This window comes from Nycticebus coucang, chromosome 10 (assembly GCF_027406575.1).
Source record: "Nycticebus coucang isolate mNycCou1 chromosome 10, mNycCou1.pri, whole genome shotgun sequence".
Taxonomy (NCBI): Eukaryota; Metazoa; Chordata; class Mammalia; order Primates; family Lorisidae; genus Nycticebus; species Nycticebus coucang.
Genome location: NC_069789.1, coordinates 99,962,828 through 99,976,525, shown reverse-complemented (window position 1 = coordinate 99,976,525; position 13,698 = coordinate 99,962,828). Strand labels below are relative to the sequence as shown.

The 13,698-nt window shown below is 44.4% G+C and overlaps 1 protein-coding gene across 3 annotated transcripts; it reads right to left on the bottom strand.

Moving 5' to 3' along the window:
- Positions 1 to 3,769: 3,769 nt before the first annotated feature.
- On the bottom strand, positions 3,770 to 12,475 carry LOC128597711 (intelectin-1-like). Of its 3 annotated transcripts, XM_053608284.1 has the most exons (9): positions 12,379 to 12,475; positions 11,985 to 12,113; positions 10,312 to 10,375; positions 8,264 to 8,365; positions 7,126 to 7,373; positions 6,644 to 6,802; positions 6,097 to 6,217; positions 5,098 to 5,201; positions 3,770 to 4,039 (listed from the first exon to the last, which is right to left on the bottom strand). In XM_053608284.1, the coding sequence occupies exons 2-9, from the start codon at positions 12,021 to 12,023 to the stop codon at positions 3,887 to 3,889; spliced, it is 990 nt and encodes a 329-aa protein (XP_053464259.1). In that variant the 5' UTR covers positions 12,024 to 12,113; positions 12,379 to 12,475; the 3' UTR covers positions 3,770 to 3,886. The 3 variants fall into 3 exon arrangements, with proteins under 3 accessions (XP_053464259.1, XP_053464260.1, XP_053464261.1); XM_053608285.1 differs by lacking the exons at positions 11,985 to 12,113; positions 12,379 to 12,475 and adding an exon at positions 10,549 to 10,679; XM_053608286.1 differs by lacking the exons at positions 11,985 to 12,113; positions 12,379 to 12,475 and adding an exon at positions 10,578 to 10,667.
- Positions 12,476 to 13,698: the final 1,223 nt, after the last annotated feature.

Genomic DNA, 13,698 nt, shown 5'->3' with positions numbered 1-13,698 from the left:
GGGGGAGAAGTAAAACAGAGAGAGAGAATAAATGGGGTTGAGATACCATAACAAAAATACAGGAGCCCTCACTCTTGAAGAAAGTAAAAATGGAGATCAAGAATATAACCAACCAAACTAGCATAAAACAAGACCCCCCAAAATCAAATATCCATAACAACTATTATCTCAACAACCAGAAATAGGAAAGAAAAAAAAAACACTAAAAAATAAAATAGTATAAAAACATAAAATTTAAAAAGAAAAAACATAAAAATAAAAAGATTGTAGAAGAGGGCAATATTAACAAAAATATATGTATTACAATATATTTCAGGACACCAGCTGGTGCTGTGGTGTTAGGAGGTAGAGAACACAGCTGGAAACCACTCTGTAGTTGCCAAGAAAACCAGGTCCTGATATCCTTACTTAGTTGCCCTCAGTGGGTGCCTGATTGTTTACTCAGCTTTCAATCCCTGCTGGGTTGGATCTTAACACTCTCCAGAGTGCTTGGTAGGCAAGTCTCACGTTGCCCCCTGACAACAATTCCCAGGGTATAGGAGAGCAATTCAACTAATCACAGGAGTAGATGCCAGGGCTATACAGGTGGCCAGGGCCAGCAATATACTAGGCCTCTGTGGAGAGACCTTCCCACAATGGCAGCCCAGCTAGCAGCCACCAACTTCCCATGATGGCAGCCCAGCAAGCCAACAAGTTGATGGGAAATCCTCTCCACCTGGTATTCAAATCCCGTGGCTGTACACTGTTTGAGTCCCACCCCTCATCCAATCTTTCTATAGTAATTTCATTGCCTACCTTCCACCAAAATCCACAAACTGCTGAATGGCTCCCTCCCAACTGGACCTCCTGTGGAAGGGCAGGAGGGCAGGTCCCAGCCAGATCCCATACATTCACCTTCTGTGTCAGACCTCCACAGCTCTGGATGTCCCACTCCTACAGTCCACCACCATATGGCTGTGCCAATGAGGGATGAATACGGGTATGTTCCTCCCACCAATGTTGTTGGCTTATCATTCTTTCCCTTGTATTGTTGGGAGAGGACAGCCTAAAGATCCTTCTAATCTGCCTGCCATCTTGCTCTGAGCCCCACTTTTAGTTCTTTAAGAAATCTCCATGCTAGGGGATCCAAAAATACATTATAATAATAACTTAAATATATCAAGCAGTTACTGTGAGCCAGGCATTCTTTTTTTTTTTTTCTTGCAGTTTTTGGCTGGGGTGGGTTTGAACCCACCACCTTTGGGGCCGGCACCCTACTCCTTTGAGCCATAGGCACCACCCAAGCCAGGCATTCTGTTAGGGCCTGTACAAGTCATTCCCCTTAATATTTACAAAACCACATGTGAGATAAAAATGATATGTGAGAACTTTACTACTACCCTACTATTATCTCTATTCTACAGATAAGGAAATGGAGATTTTGATGTAAAAATGCTTTCAAGAGTTAGGTGGATTTAGGGAATGAGGATGTCTACTAATTGCACCTGATTACAGATCCTGGACCTCTAAAAACTTTACAGAGGTGGAAAGACATGAGTAAAATAAGGAACATAAAGCCGGACACGGTGTCTCATGCCTGTAATCCCAGCACTTGGGAAGCTGGGGTGGGTGTATTGCTTGAGCTCACAAGTTCAAGATCAACCTGAGCAAGAGTGAGACCCTGTCTCTAAAAAATAGCTGGAGGTTGTGTTGCATGCCTGTATCCCAGCTACTTGGGAGGGTGGGGCAAGAGAATCACTTAAGCCCAAGAGTTTGAGGTTGCTTCAAGCTGTAAGGCCACAGCACTCTACCGAGGGTGACAAAGTAAGACTCTGTCTCAAAAAAAAAAAAGAAAGAAAGAAGAAGGAACATGAAAATGATCTCAGCTCAGAGACCACTGTGGTCAATCCAGGGTGGAAAGGAGAATTAAGGTATATTAACCTTCTGAGAGAGGTTCTCCATCACATACTTTTCTGAATTCAGGGCTGCTCCTCTGTGCTCCCATAGATCCCTGGGAGACTCTCATCTGAACTCTTATCACCTTGCACTAAAGAGCCCATAGGTTCTGCCATCTGCAACTTTAGAATTAGGTTCATCTGTCTTCTATACAACTGTATTTTCAGCACCTTGCCCAGGAGATAGTCCACTCTCAATAAATATTGCTGGAATGAATGAATAAAGGAATATGTGACAGAGGAAACAATGTTCACTTGTCCGTCCCACTTTTGTTCTGTGCACTCCCAGCGAAAAGTGTGTGGCACACAAGAGATGAGTCACAGAAATGGGAATACAGATTAAAGGTAAAAACTCTTTCTGGTCTCTTATTGTCTTGTTTAGATGGAGGAAGGGCAGCTGAGAGTGATGAGGGGCAGAGACATCTGTGTTTTAGGATACAGAGTGGGGACAAAGGCTAACAAGAAAGGGATGAAGAAAACAAGGGAAATAGAGGAAGAAAGACTATAGAGCAGCGGTTCTTAACCTTCCTAATGCTGCAACCCTTTAATACAGTTCCTCATGTTGTAGTGACCCCCAACCATAAAATTATTTTTTTCATAAAATTATTTTTGTTGCTACTTCATAACTGTAATTTTTCTACTGTTATGAATCTTAATGTAAATATCTAATATGCAGGATGTATTTTCATTGGTTACAACCCACCGGTTGAGAACTGATGCTATAGAGAGACTAGTAATAACTTCTTTTTTGTTTGTTTGTTTGTTTGTTTGTTTGTTTTTTTAGAGACAGAGTCTCACTTTATGGCCCTCAGTAGAGTGCCGTGGCGTCACACAGCTCACAGCAACCTCCAACTCCTGGGCTTAAGCGATTCTCTTGCCTCAGCCTCCCGAGTAGCTGGGACTACAGGCGCCCGCCACAACACCCGGCTATTTTTTTTTGTTGCAGTTCGGCGGGGCCGGGTTTGAACCCGCCACCCTCGGTATATGGGGCCGGCGCCTTACCGACTGAGCCACAGGTGCCGCCCGAGACTAGTAATAACTTCTAACCCTATCCTGAATAACTTAGTTTAAGCAAAGAGAACCCTTCTAAACACTTTAAAGCAAACTTCTTCCCCTCCTCTGCTTCCTCTTCTTCTAATTTCCCTATAGCCTAAGAACTTTGAAATGCATGTTCTAGCAAGTGAGAGGTATGACAGTTGAAGTGGGGAAGAACTGGAAGGGCTTGTTACAATCAGATTTCCATTCTAGAGGAAATGCAATAAAATGCCTAATATTTAGTCGTGGGTCAGAACTGATGTCATCCCCATCCAATCTGCACCAATAACACATTGTGGAACATTAGGCCACTTGGCTCCTTTTTGGATAATCCCCTCAAAATGGGAGCCCAGGAGAAGTGAAGAGACTGGCCAAGAAAAGTCACTATCATGGAAGGATGCCAGGCCTATCCTTCCCTAAGAAAAAGCCCGAACCACTGAAGCTAGAATGTACCAGATAGGGATGTTGGGGTCACCTCAAAAAGAAGCTTTTTATTTTTTTCAGGATCTTCAGTTTGAGGATGCAAATTGATCAGTCTCTGTGAGTTAGGAAGGTTTAGAATAAAATGCTTCCTCCTGCACTTCTTCCCACCCCTCCCCACTGCCTTTCATTCCTCTGGCTATTTTAAGGTCTACAAAAGGAGAGTGGGGAGGGCCTGTTCCTCTGTTAGGATACTTAAGGCCTGATATTCCAGGTACAAAGTGATGGCAATAGAATCAACCAGAGCAGTAGATGTTTTCTTTTATAAAACTCCTAGAGTGCACCACCTACAGAAAAAGAATTCACAGAAACACCAAGACTTTGATCATTACAATTTATTCTCTTCTCTTATACCATTAGCAATCCAGTTGGTAAATTATTCTCCATCCTTGGGATCCCTGCTTGGGAGAAGAGGGCTGGGCCACACCATAGCACTCTCAATGGTAGAACAGAAGCACAGCTGCCTCCGTTATTTCCCGGCTGCTACTGTAACCAATATGAGCTCCATATCCGTTCCAGTCAAAGGCAGAGAAATCCCCACACTGGATGGGATTGCCCTCTGGAAAGAACCCTCCTCCACCGATGCAGTGCTGGAAAACAGGGAGAGGAACAGAGATCTGCTAGTGAGGCTAATGACATCCTAATGGCCACATCCAGTGGAATCTTCGGTCCTTATCAGATGCTCCACTGGAAGTACTAATCTATTCCTCCAGAGAAACATCTACACCTTCACCTTTATTGTCTCCTTCTGACTTTCCTCCAACTTTCCTGAATATTCATTCTCAGATTCCCTGGCTGGACTTTTCCTTTGGGAATTCTTTAAGTGCTACTTCTAAGTAGAAGACAGATCTCCCTGTCCCTTATAAATTGCATGGCCATGTTGGCTTCAGGCACCAACAATTCACCCTGACCACAAGTCTCCATCTCCTGTCCAGATGTTTCTTGAGCTGACAACTTCAAATTCAACCTGACCTCCTCGTAGGAATCTCAAACTCCATGTGACCAAACTATTCATCATCCAGACACCCTGACCTAATAAATGACACATTCACTCAAATGAAAACCATGAGGTTATTCTAGACTTCTTCCCTTCCCATCCTTTGTATTCACCTGATATTCAACTTAAAATTTTTGGAAGTCATCAATAACCATTGTTTATCCTGATAGGTGCATGAGGGCATGGCCTAAGATATGTTTCTACAAGGTGATACACACAGGTGATACACAGGACCCTCCCAGTGACCCCAACATAGTGTGTAGCTGTGCAGACCTGGCCAAGGTTAGGAAGGCCCAGTTTTTCCCTGGAAGCTGAACCTCAGGTGAAGAGAGACAACACTTTGTGTTTCTCTAGGAACCTCAGCTCCTAAAAGCTCCCACAGAATGTTTCTGCATGGGAGCCTCAGCCCAATTCTAGGAAATTCCATGTGTCATCCCCAAGGCTAAGAACACAGCAGTGGTTCTTTGGAAGGCTCAGCCTTATGCAGGATGTGTGTACCTGCATAAAAGGTCCCACAGCCCTCCTAATAATGAGCAAAGAAACGTCCCACACACACATACACTCACACCACAGCTCCACCATACTCAACACACATACAGCACACAATGATACACTCAATCTTATAGCTTCTTTGGTCCCACAGAGACTTACGTGCTCAGTGTTACATCCAGTGACCCTCATTCCAGCACACAAGGCATTGGCTGCTCTCTCATTATTAAATACCCTGAACTGAACAAATCCTGCAGTGAATTCCGCTGAAAACAAGAGACAAAAAGAAGCATTCAAGGAAGATGCTGGAAATAGCCTTCTTTAGGACAGCGCAGAGACTCTCTATACCAAAGCTCAGCTATATCCTAAGTCTCCAGCCACAGAGGTGCAGCCCAGCACCTCTGTGAGCAATGGACATGCATCCTAGTCCCAAGAGGAATATCTTCGCAATCCAGGCACCATGAGCTGGTCCTCAGCGAGGGCCCCTCATCCGCCAGAGGGTTGTGAAGAGAAATTTAACTAAGCAGAAAGATCACCATGGGACCCCTTCAAGGGCAGAGTGGCAACAATAAGGAGACACATCCACTCTGTTCCTATATATATTTTTCTTATTCTCCTTTGTTTTAAAATCTCAAATCCCAATGTAAATGATAACAGCTTTGAATTTTAGAGGATATGCTCAGCCTCTGTGAAAGATATTTGTGCTACCAACCTTAGATTCACAGAAAATAAACTAATGGTTACCCCTCACAATAATAATATAAAAGGTCTCACCATCTGATAGTTGTTCTCTCCTATGTACATGAGCCTGGGCCAGTCGTAACAACTCTCTGAGGACTCACGGTGGGGTTCTCAGGAGTAAAGAGTTTGGAGCCAGATTTCCTCAGTCCAGTGCCTGCTTCCTCACATGTATGCCCTGTGACCTCAGCAGGCTCCTGACCCTCTCAGAGCTTCAGGTTCCTAAACTGAGGTTAAATGCTGGCTCAGACCCAAAGACAGGCCACAGACTATGAGGAACAGCACAGGGAACATCCACACAGGAAAGCCAGACTGTGGTTGGTGATAAATGACTGTCACCTGACAGGACTAAATGCATTCAATGAATTCAATCATAACTGAAACTCCTCCCACTAAAAGATCAAAGGAGCATTAAAGACTCACGCCGGCCATAAGGTGAGTAATATGATGCTGTTTTCTGGGCATCACCAAAATCGTAGAACACAGGGATAGCCGGGCCATTGTCAGTCCAACACTTTCCTGCTCCATATTTCACTGGGTATTTCTACAAGGAACAAAAAAAGTTCTTGAGCAAGGACAGTAACTTTGTCCTAAACAGCCTTTTGCTCTGGGGAAGCTGCCATTTACTGAAGGGAAACAATGCTTTCTCGGCAGCTGAGATTATTTCAAAACCAGTCAAAATCAAAATCTTTCCCTTTTGCTGCTTCTCCCACAGCCCAGACCACTTTATCATCATTCTCTTTCTCTGTCTCTCTCTCTTCTCACTCCCCCTTTCCCAGTTCCCCTCTTCTCTAGGTCTTACCCCTTGCCTGGCTCATAATTCCAGAGAGAAGCAGGATAGAAGCCATTAGCAAATTGAGGTGAGGAGGACATGGCAGACAGGCCCAGTGAGAGGCAGTTCCTGCCCACCTCACACACTTGCTTCTCTGCACACCCATGAAAACCAGCCCTGGACAGCAGCCCTGTGTACCTGGTAGAGGCCAAACAGATTGTGTCCTAGTCTCTGGAAGAAGCCAGTTTCAGTGTGGTACCTCAGCAGGGAGCTGTTCCTCCAGTATTCCATGGGGGAGTTGTTGGGCACATGCCAGATGCCAAGGTCCTTGGCCTGGATGTCATAGTAGCCAGGGTTCTGCAAACCACAGACACTGAGCCTCATGGGACCAAGAGGTCCAATGCAGCAAAGGCACACTCACACTGCCCAGCTGAGCTCTGGGCTCCAGGGAGCAGATGGCTGCTGTGCTCAGACACCCCACTTCCAGCAGATGCTGACTCCCCACCACCCAGGTCCTTAACTGCCCTGTGGGGAGGAAGTTATGTCAAGACATGTAAGTCTATCTTTCCCCTTCTCTAGCCCTATTTCCATGTGCCCACCTTCCCACCCTCCCTCCTGCACCTGTGCCCAGCCATACTCAGCAATTCACCCTTTCCTGGTGGTGGGGAAGTGGCACCAACCTTGTAGTCATCACTTGTGGCCGCTTCTGCAGACCCAAAGGTATTGTAATTGGCCCAGTTGTTGTCCCCCTGTGGGTAGTCTGCTCTGCTGCCCTGCTGACTGGACCAGCGATCACCCACTGTGCACTTCCCAGCCATGTTGTTCTCATGCACACTGGCCACCAGGGTCCAGCCACCACCCTCAGTGGTCATGTCACAAAAGGTCTGGTAGATAACACCATTCTTGGTGCGCAGAAAATACAGGCCATCTGCAGAGAGAGGCAGCCAGAGTCTCCCTGTCTGAGGGCTCACAGGCCATCTCAGCTCCATGATCAGAAAGGCCCTTAAACCAGAAACATGAGCTGGTGGCTCCTCCCTGAGTCCTCTCACCAGGTGTTTCTGGGGGTCCTGGAATCCCCCTGAACTCAGAAGATCAGGCTCCTGTCACTGAGGCAGAGCACAAATTTACCAAACTCCTAGTGGCTAGTGACGTTCGTTCCTCATCCAGTTAGACACAGAATTATCATATGACCCAGCAAGTCCACTGCTAGTTATGTACCCAAAAGCATGGAGAACAGGGACTCAAACAGATGCTTGTGCACCACTGTGCACTGCAGTGTGAGTCACAGAACCAAAGGCAAAAACATTCTAAATATTCATCAGTGGGTGAGTAACTACAATTTTGGGTTGGATGTGTAGATGAAGATACACACAATGGATAAAAAGAAATACAATATCCAGGCTGTGACATGGATAAACGTGAAAACATCATGCTAAGTGAAATAAGCCAGACACAAAAAGACAAATACTGTGTGATTCTGTTTACATAAGGTGATTGAATAGCAAATTCACAGTGACACATAGTAGAGCAGCAGTAAGCAGGAGCTAGGGAAGGGGGCATGCGGCTATGACTGAGCGGGTGCAGAGTCTCTGTGTGGGGTAATGAGATGTTCCTTAGACAGACAGTAGTGGTGGCTGCATGACATTTGAAGGTCATTAATGCCACTGAATTGTACACTTAAAATTACCTAAAATGAAAAATCTTATGCAAGACATGATATACATGCATTTTACCACAGTATTTTTTAACTTTAACACAAACACTCCCAGGGCACAGAATCTCAATGTGCCCTGTGTGTTTAAATGTGTCCTCACTCACCACGTGCACGGGGGCACTCCACTTTGATTTCCTTGCAGCTTCTGAACTGAGATAGAGACCAAGAAGAACAGGTCCGCTCCTTGTTGTAAGTATTGGCCGCCTCTAGGGAATATGCACAGTTTTACTCCCATTGCTGGTTTGTCATGAGTCCCAGCCTCTCCTTGTCACTAGTCCCAAACTCTCCACCCTCCATTGTAGCAGTCACATTGCCTGCGAGTGGACCCAGAGGTGTCCAGTACTATATTCATTCAGCCCTTTGACCCAACACCCAGCACAGGCTTGATGCAGGCCTTGCTCCACATGACCTAACCTTTGCCACCCCTGTTCTAAGCACTGGGCAGTCAAAGAAATTGCATATCTCCACAAAAGCTGCCCATACTGGGAGCTGCTGACAAGGCAACAGAATATGACATCAAGAAGAATAAATGATGAGAATTAGACAAGGTCAGGTGTTGTGGCTCATGCCTGTCATCCTACTTCTCTGGGAGGCCAAGACAAGAGGATTGCTGGAGGCCAGGAGTTCAAAATCAGCATTAGCAAGAGTACTTGCTACTCTTCTACAAAAAGACCCTACTTCTACAAAAAGTAGAACAATTAGCCAGATGTGGTGGTACACATCTGGAGTACCAGCTATTTGAGAGGCTGAGACAGGACTGCTTATGCTCAGAGGTCTCAGGTTGTACAAGGTGTAATGATACCACTGCACCATAGCTGGGGAGACAGAGCAAGGTCCTGTCTCAAACAAAAAAAAAAAAAACATAGTACAAAATAACAAAAAAAAGGCTGTGAGGTAACAATAGAGAATTCAGAGGCCATACTAGATGTGAGGCTGTTGTCTAGGCATGCAAGGACTGGGAGGGGGCATCTCATGTTGTACTCAAAGAAAGCCTCTGAGTCCAGGCGATACTATAGCTTATTCTGAGAGAATAAATATGATTTATCAGTAGGAAGAAATAGAAAGAAATCCAAGGCAGGGAGAATAGCATGTCCAAAAGATTGGAGGGGGAAAAAATACAGCATAGTCCAGCTTGTTGAAGAAATACAAGTTAAAAGAAAAGAAACGTAAGTAGCTTAATGTGGCTGAAACATAGGGTGTGAGGCATGGGGTGGTGAGCCTGTAGCCAAGAGACTAGCAGAGGCACAGAATGAAGAATGTTATGTAGTGATCTCAAGGCAAAAGAGTCTGCAAAGTACCCTAACAGTCTAGAGCAGCAATTTTCAACTGGTGTGCCGTGAGAGGATCTTAGGTATACTATGAATATTTTTAAAGATCATTAATTAAATTATTTTCAAATGAAGTAGAAACCACAGCAAGTATGTTCTTTTCTTTTTTACTCCTTTTTTGATCAACATAATTTACAACTGCCACAGATATTCAACTATAGATTAACGCATCCTCTGAGACAAAAAGGTTGAAAAACACTCTTCTAGAGATTGACAACAATCATAAGCTTTGAGATTATACATGTCCAACTATAAGTACCTCAGTGCTTACTAGTTGACTATCTCTGGAATTATACTTAACTGCCATGAGCCTCAGTTTCCTCATACCTAAAACAAAGCTAATAAAGTGTTTTGTAAAGATTAACTGAGAAGATACTTAGAAAGTGTTTACTTTTCAATCAATAAATAACAATGAGGAATACAAAATTTAAAATGACACTGTTATTTCTGTGGTAGAGAGGACGACTAAATGACATTCTCTGAGCACAAAGCAGGCCCTGCACTTTCCATGGAAATCCCATGGCCAAGGCCACAGACATGGGGAGTGGCTTGGAGGGAACACAGCTCTCACCAGAGCCCCATCGGGGCCACACAGAGGCACAGACTGGAACCAGCACATGCCTCCAGCAACACTCTCACTGCTGGAGGCCAGATGCCACAAGAGCCAGACATCAGCACTGAGCCTGCATCCAAGTCACCCTCTGTGCATCTCAGAGACACCCACTGTGGCCCAGGACAGACCAGCACCCTGGAACTCACCCAGGCCAGAGCTGAGCTGGGGGACCCGCCACCTCCAGTTGCTGATCCCCCAGGTGCTGACTCACCTTCACTCCATGCTCCAGTGGCCACAGTGAGAAACAGCAGGAAGCCCAGCGGGGTCATTGTAATCTAAAGAAAAGCAAGGTGAAGGCCACTGTCTTGAGCATCTTTCTCTCTACATCTCTGTTCTCACCCTGTCCAATCCCACAAGGACTCCAAAGCCCTTTGCCTTTTGTTTAAATCATGCCCTTCTCTGGGACCAAAGCAGACCTGAGCTGGAATCAGGATTCCCTCTTACTCACAAAGTCTGAATCTCAGCTGCCTGTCCCACCTGCACAGAGAGCCGCCTCCTGCCTCCCAGCAGCCAGGAGCTAAGAACTGCCAGCTGTGTGGAGCTCCCTCTACTGAAGCCAGTGATATGGGTGAGGCGCTGAGCCCTTTATGGACAGAGCCCAGTGTGCCTGTCCCAAATGTACACCCTCCCCTTTCCCTGGAATGATGCCCAGTGCAGGTGATGCCTCTGGTTATTTCAGGGCAGTTTCTCCATACAGTGATAACTCACAGAATTTGCAGGCTCTAGGGGATAAATCCTAAAAGTCATCTACTAGCCTACTAGTGTTGTTCCCAGAGTGAGGCATTTCATGGATCTGTGTGTTTATCCAAAAAGAAAATAAATGAAGGGATTAACAAGAGTTGGTTTGGAGTTTTTTGTTTGTGTCTTTCTTTCTTGCAAAATAAAAACATTTTTTAAAAATTAGATATGTAGGTCCAGTGCAGTGGCTCATGTCTATAATTCTGCTACTCTGGAGGCTGGAAGTTCAAGATCAACATGTTGGAAGGTCTGGTTTCTTCTGAGGTCTCTCTCCTTGGCCTACAGGTGCCCTTTCCTCTCTGTGACCCTTTCCTTTCTGTTATGTTCACACATAAACATATGTGTTTTTCTGTGTCTATATTTCCTCTCACAACAACACTAGTCACGTGGATTCAACTCTGCTCTAGCAGCCTCATTTTAACTTACCTCTTTAAAGGCCCTATCTCCACATACAGTCACATTCTGAAGTACTAGGGTTACGGCACAAGACATGAATTTTGGGGGGACACAATTCAGCCCATAACACTCCTGCATCCATTTCTGGCCAGGAGGATGAAAGTATGCTGATTGCCTCAAACTAATCATCTGTGCATGGGGCTGATGTTAATGAGCCATATAACAAGACTCCCCCAGCCTCCAATTCTGAAATTGCCTTTGGAAGCTTCCTACCCCTCTTCTGTCTCCAATGTTGGCCCATCCCAATTCCTTCTCCCACTGCTGCCAGCAAGGCTCCTTATAAAACATAAACTACTCCCAAAATCCTCTTAGAAATACCGCTGTCATTCCATATTAGCTAGAGTACCAAGTTCATAGTCCATCTCACATAGCTTGTTATCTCTTGCTGCCTAACAAACCTCATGAAAACTTAGTGGCTTAAAACAACAGCCATCACGTCTTCTGCTCATGAGGCTGCCATCTGCCAGAGCTTAGTGGGCATAGTTTGTTTCTGTTGCACAGGGCATCCGCTGGGACATTTGGATGCCTTCTCTGGTCTGCAGCACTTGTAACTGGACTGTCAGGATGGGATTTAGTGTTGTATTGCTCTCACGTGTCAAAGCAACATGACCCCCTGCCAGTGGTCAGAGCAATCATAGGAATGCCTGGCGCTTGCCCTCTCCCCTTTCTCTTCCCCCCTTTAGTACTTACATGCATTTTAGATCTTCTTCCCCAGTACTGAACTTCCATGTGCCTCAGAAGATAGGAGTCAGGGGTAGGAATTAGGAGGATAAATGTAGAACCCAGGGAGCGATGTTTCAGTGTTGGCAGAGAGGAGATCTGGGGGAAAGTGAGAGAAATGTTGGGAGATAGCAATGGCAGCCAACTGGTATTCCCACTGTACCACAGCCTAAGTTAGGAGTGGGGGTGCCGGGGCTAAAGCTCAGTCATGTGTAATGACAAGCTGGACGTTGCTAGGAGGCGGGGGAGTGTTGATAAGAGTGATATGAAAAGGAAATAGGCAGTTGCTTTTAATGGAGTATTGCATTCTGTGGTTAGCTTCATCATCAATGCCCAATCCATGTCAAAGTAGTTCAAATTGTACCTGGGGATTTGGTGGGATGGAACCTTCACAGATTACGTGTGCCCTGGGAGAGAACAGTGTGGATGAAAGCCTCTCTCTCCCCCAGCACCACCCTCCAGCTCAGCATCTGCATCTCCAAGTGACTTGGTTATATCTTATTCTTTAAAATAAAGAACTTATTGTGAAAATCAACAAACATACAGAAAAGGATCTGAGACCCAAATATATAGTTTAATGAATTACAAAAAGGCAAACACCTGTGTGATTATCATCCTGGTCAAGAAATAAAACTTTGCCAGCACTCCAGAAGCCTCCCATATGTTCCCTCCTCATTACAAACCTCTTGCTTTTCCCAGAGTAATCAGTAGCCATATGGCAATCATCACTTACTTGTGCCCATGCCACATTGCTTTTAATATATAGATTTTTAAAAGGTCTTGATGTGCAGTAGAGCAAAGCTTCCCTCTTTGTTCTTCTTCAAAAGTGTCTTTGTTATTTTGGTCCTTTGCATGTACATAAAATTTTTAAATCTATTTAAATTACATGTATGCATTCACAGACATGGTTTTTGGAATTTTATTGTAAATACACTGAATGTATAGATAATTTTGGAAAGATCTGATGTCTGTAAAATATTGCATGTGCCATGTTTCTTCAATTATTTGAATTTTCATTGTTTTATCAGAATTATGTCTATAGCTTCTCTATAAGGCTTTTGTGCTTCTTTTGTCCTATTTGTTCCTAAATATTTGGCATTTTTGATGCTACTATAAATGCCATCTTCTTATGATTTTTCTAATTCTTCGATGTTTCTATGTAGAAATTCAATTGATTTTTACTTGCAATCCTGGCACTTGGGGAGGAAAAGGCAGGAAGATTGCTTGAGGCCAGGAGTTTGAGAGAAACTTAAGCAATACAGCAAGAATTCTTCTCTACAAAAAAAAAAAAGAAGAAGACGAAGAAGAGGAGGAGGAGGAGCAGAAGGAGGAGAACAAAAGAAAGAAGAAAGAAGAAGAATTAGCCAGGCATGTGAGGACATACCTGTAGTCCTAGCTGCTCAGGAGGCTGAGGCAGGAACATCACTTGAGCTATGATCACTCCACTGTACTCCAGAGCCCAGGCAACAAAACAGGACCCTGTCTCTAAAACTAAAAAAATAAAAAATAAAAAATAAAACATATATATATATGATTATTGTGGTGACTTTGCAACCAGCAAACATGCTTTTTACTCATTCTAATATTGATCTATAGATTATTTTAAATTTTCTACATAGCAATTACATCATCTGAAAAGTAGTAACTATTATTTCCATTTTACCAATTTCTATGCCTTTTGGTT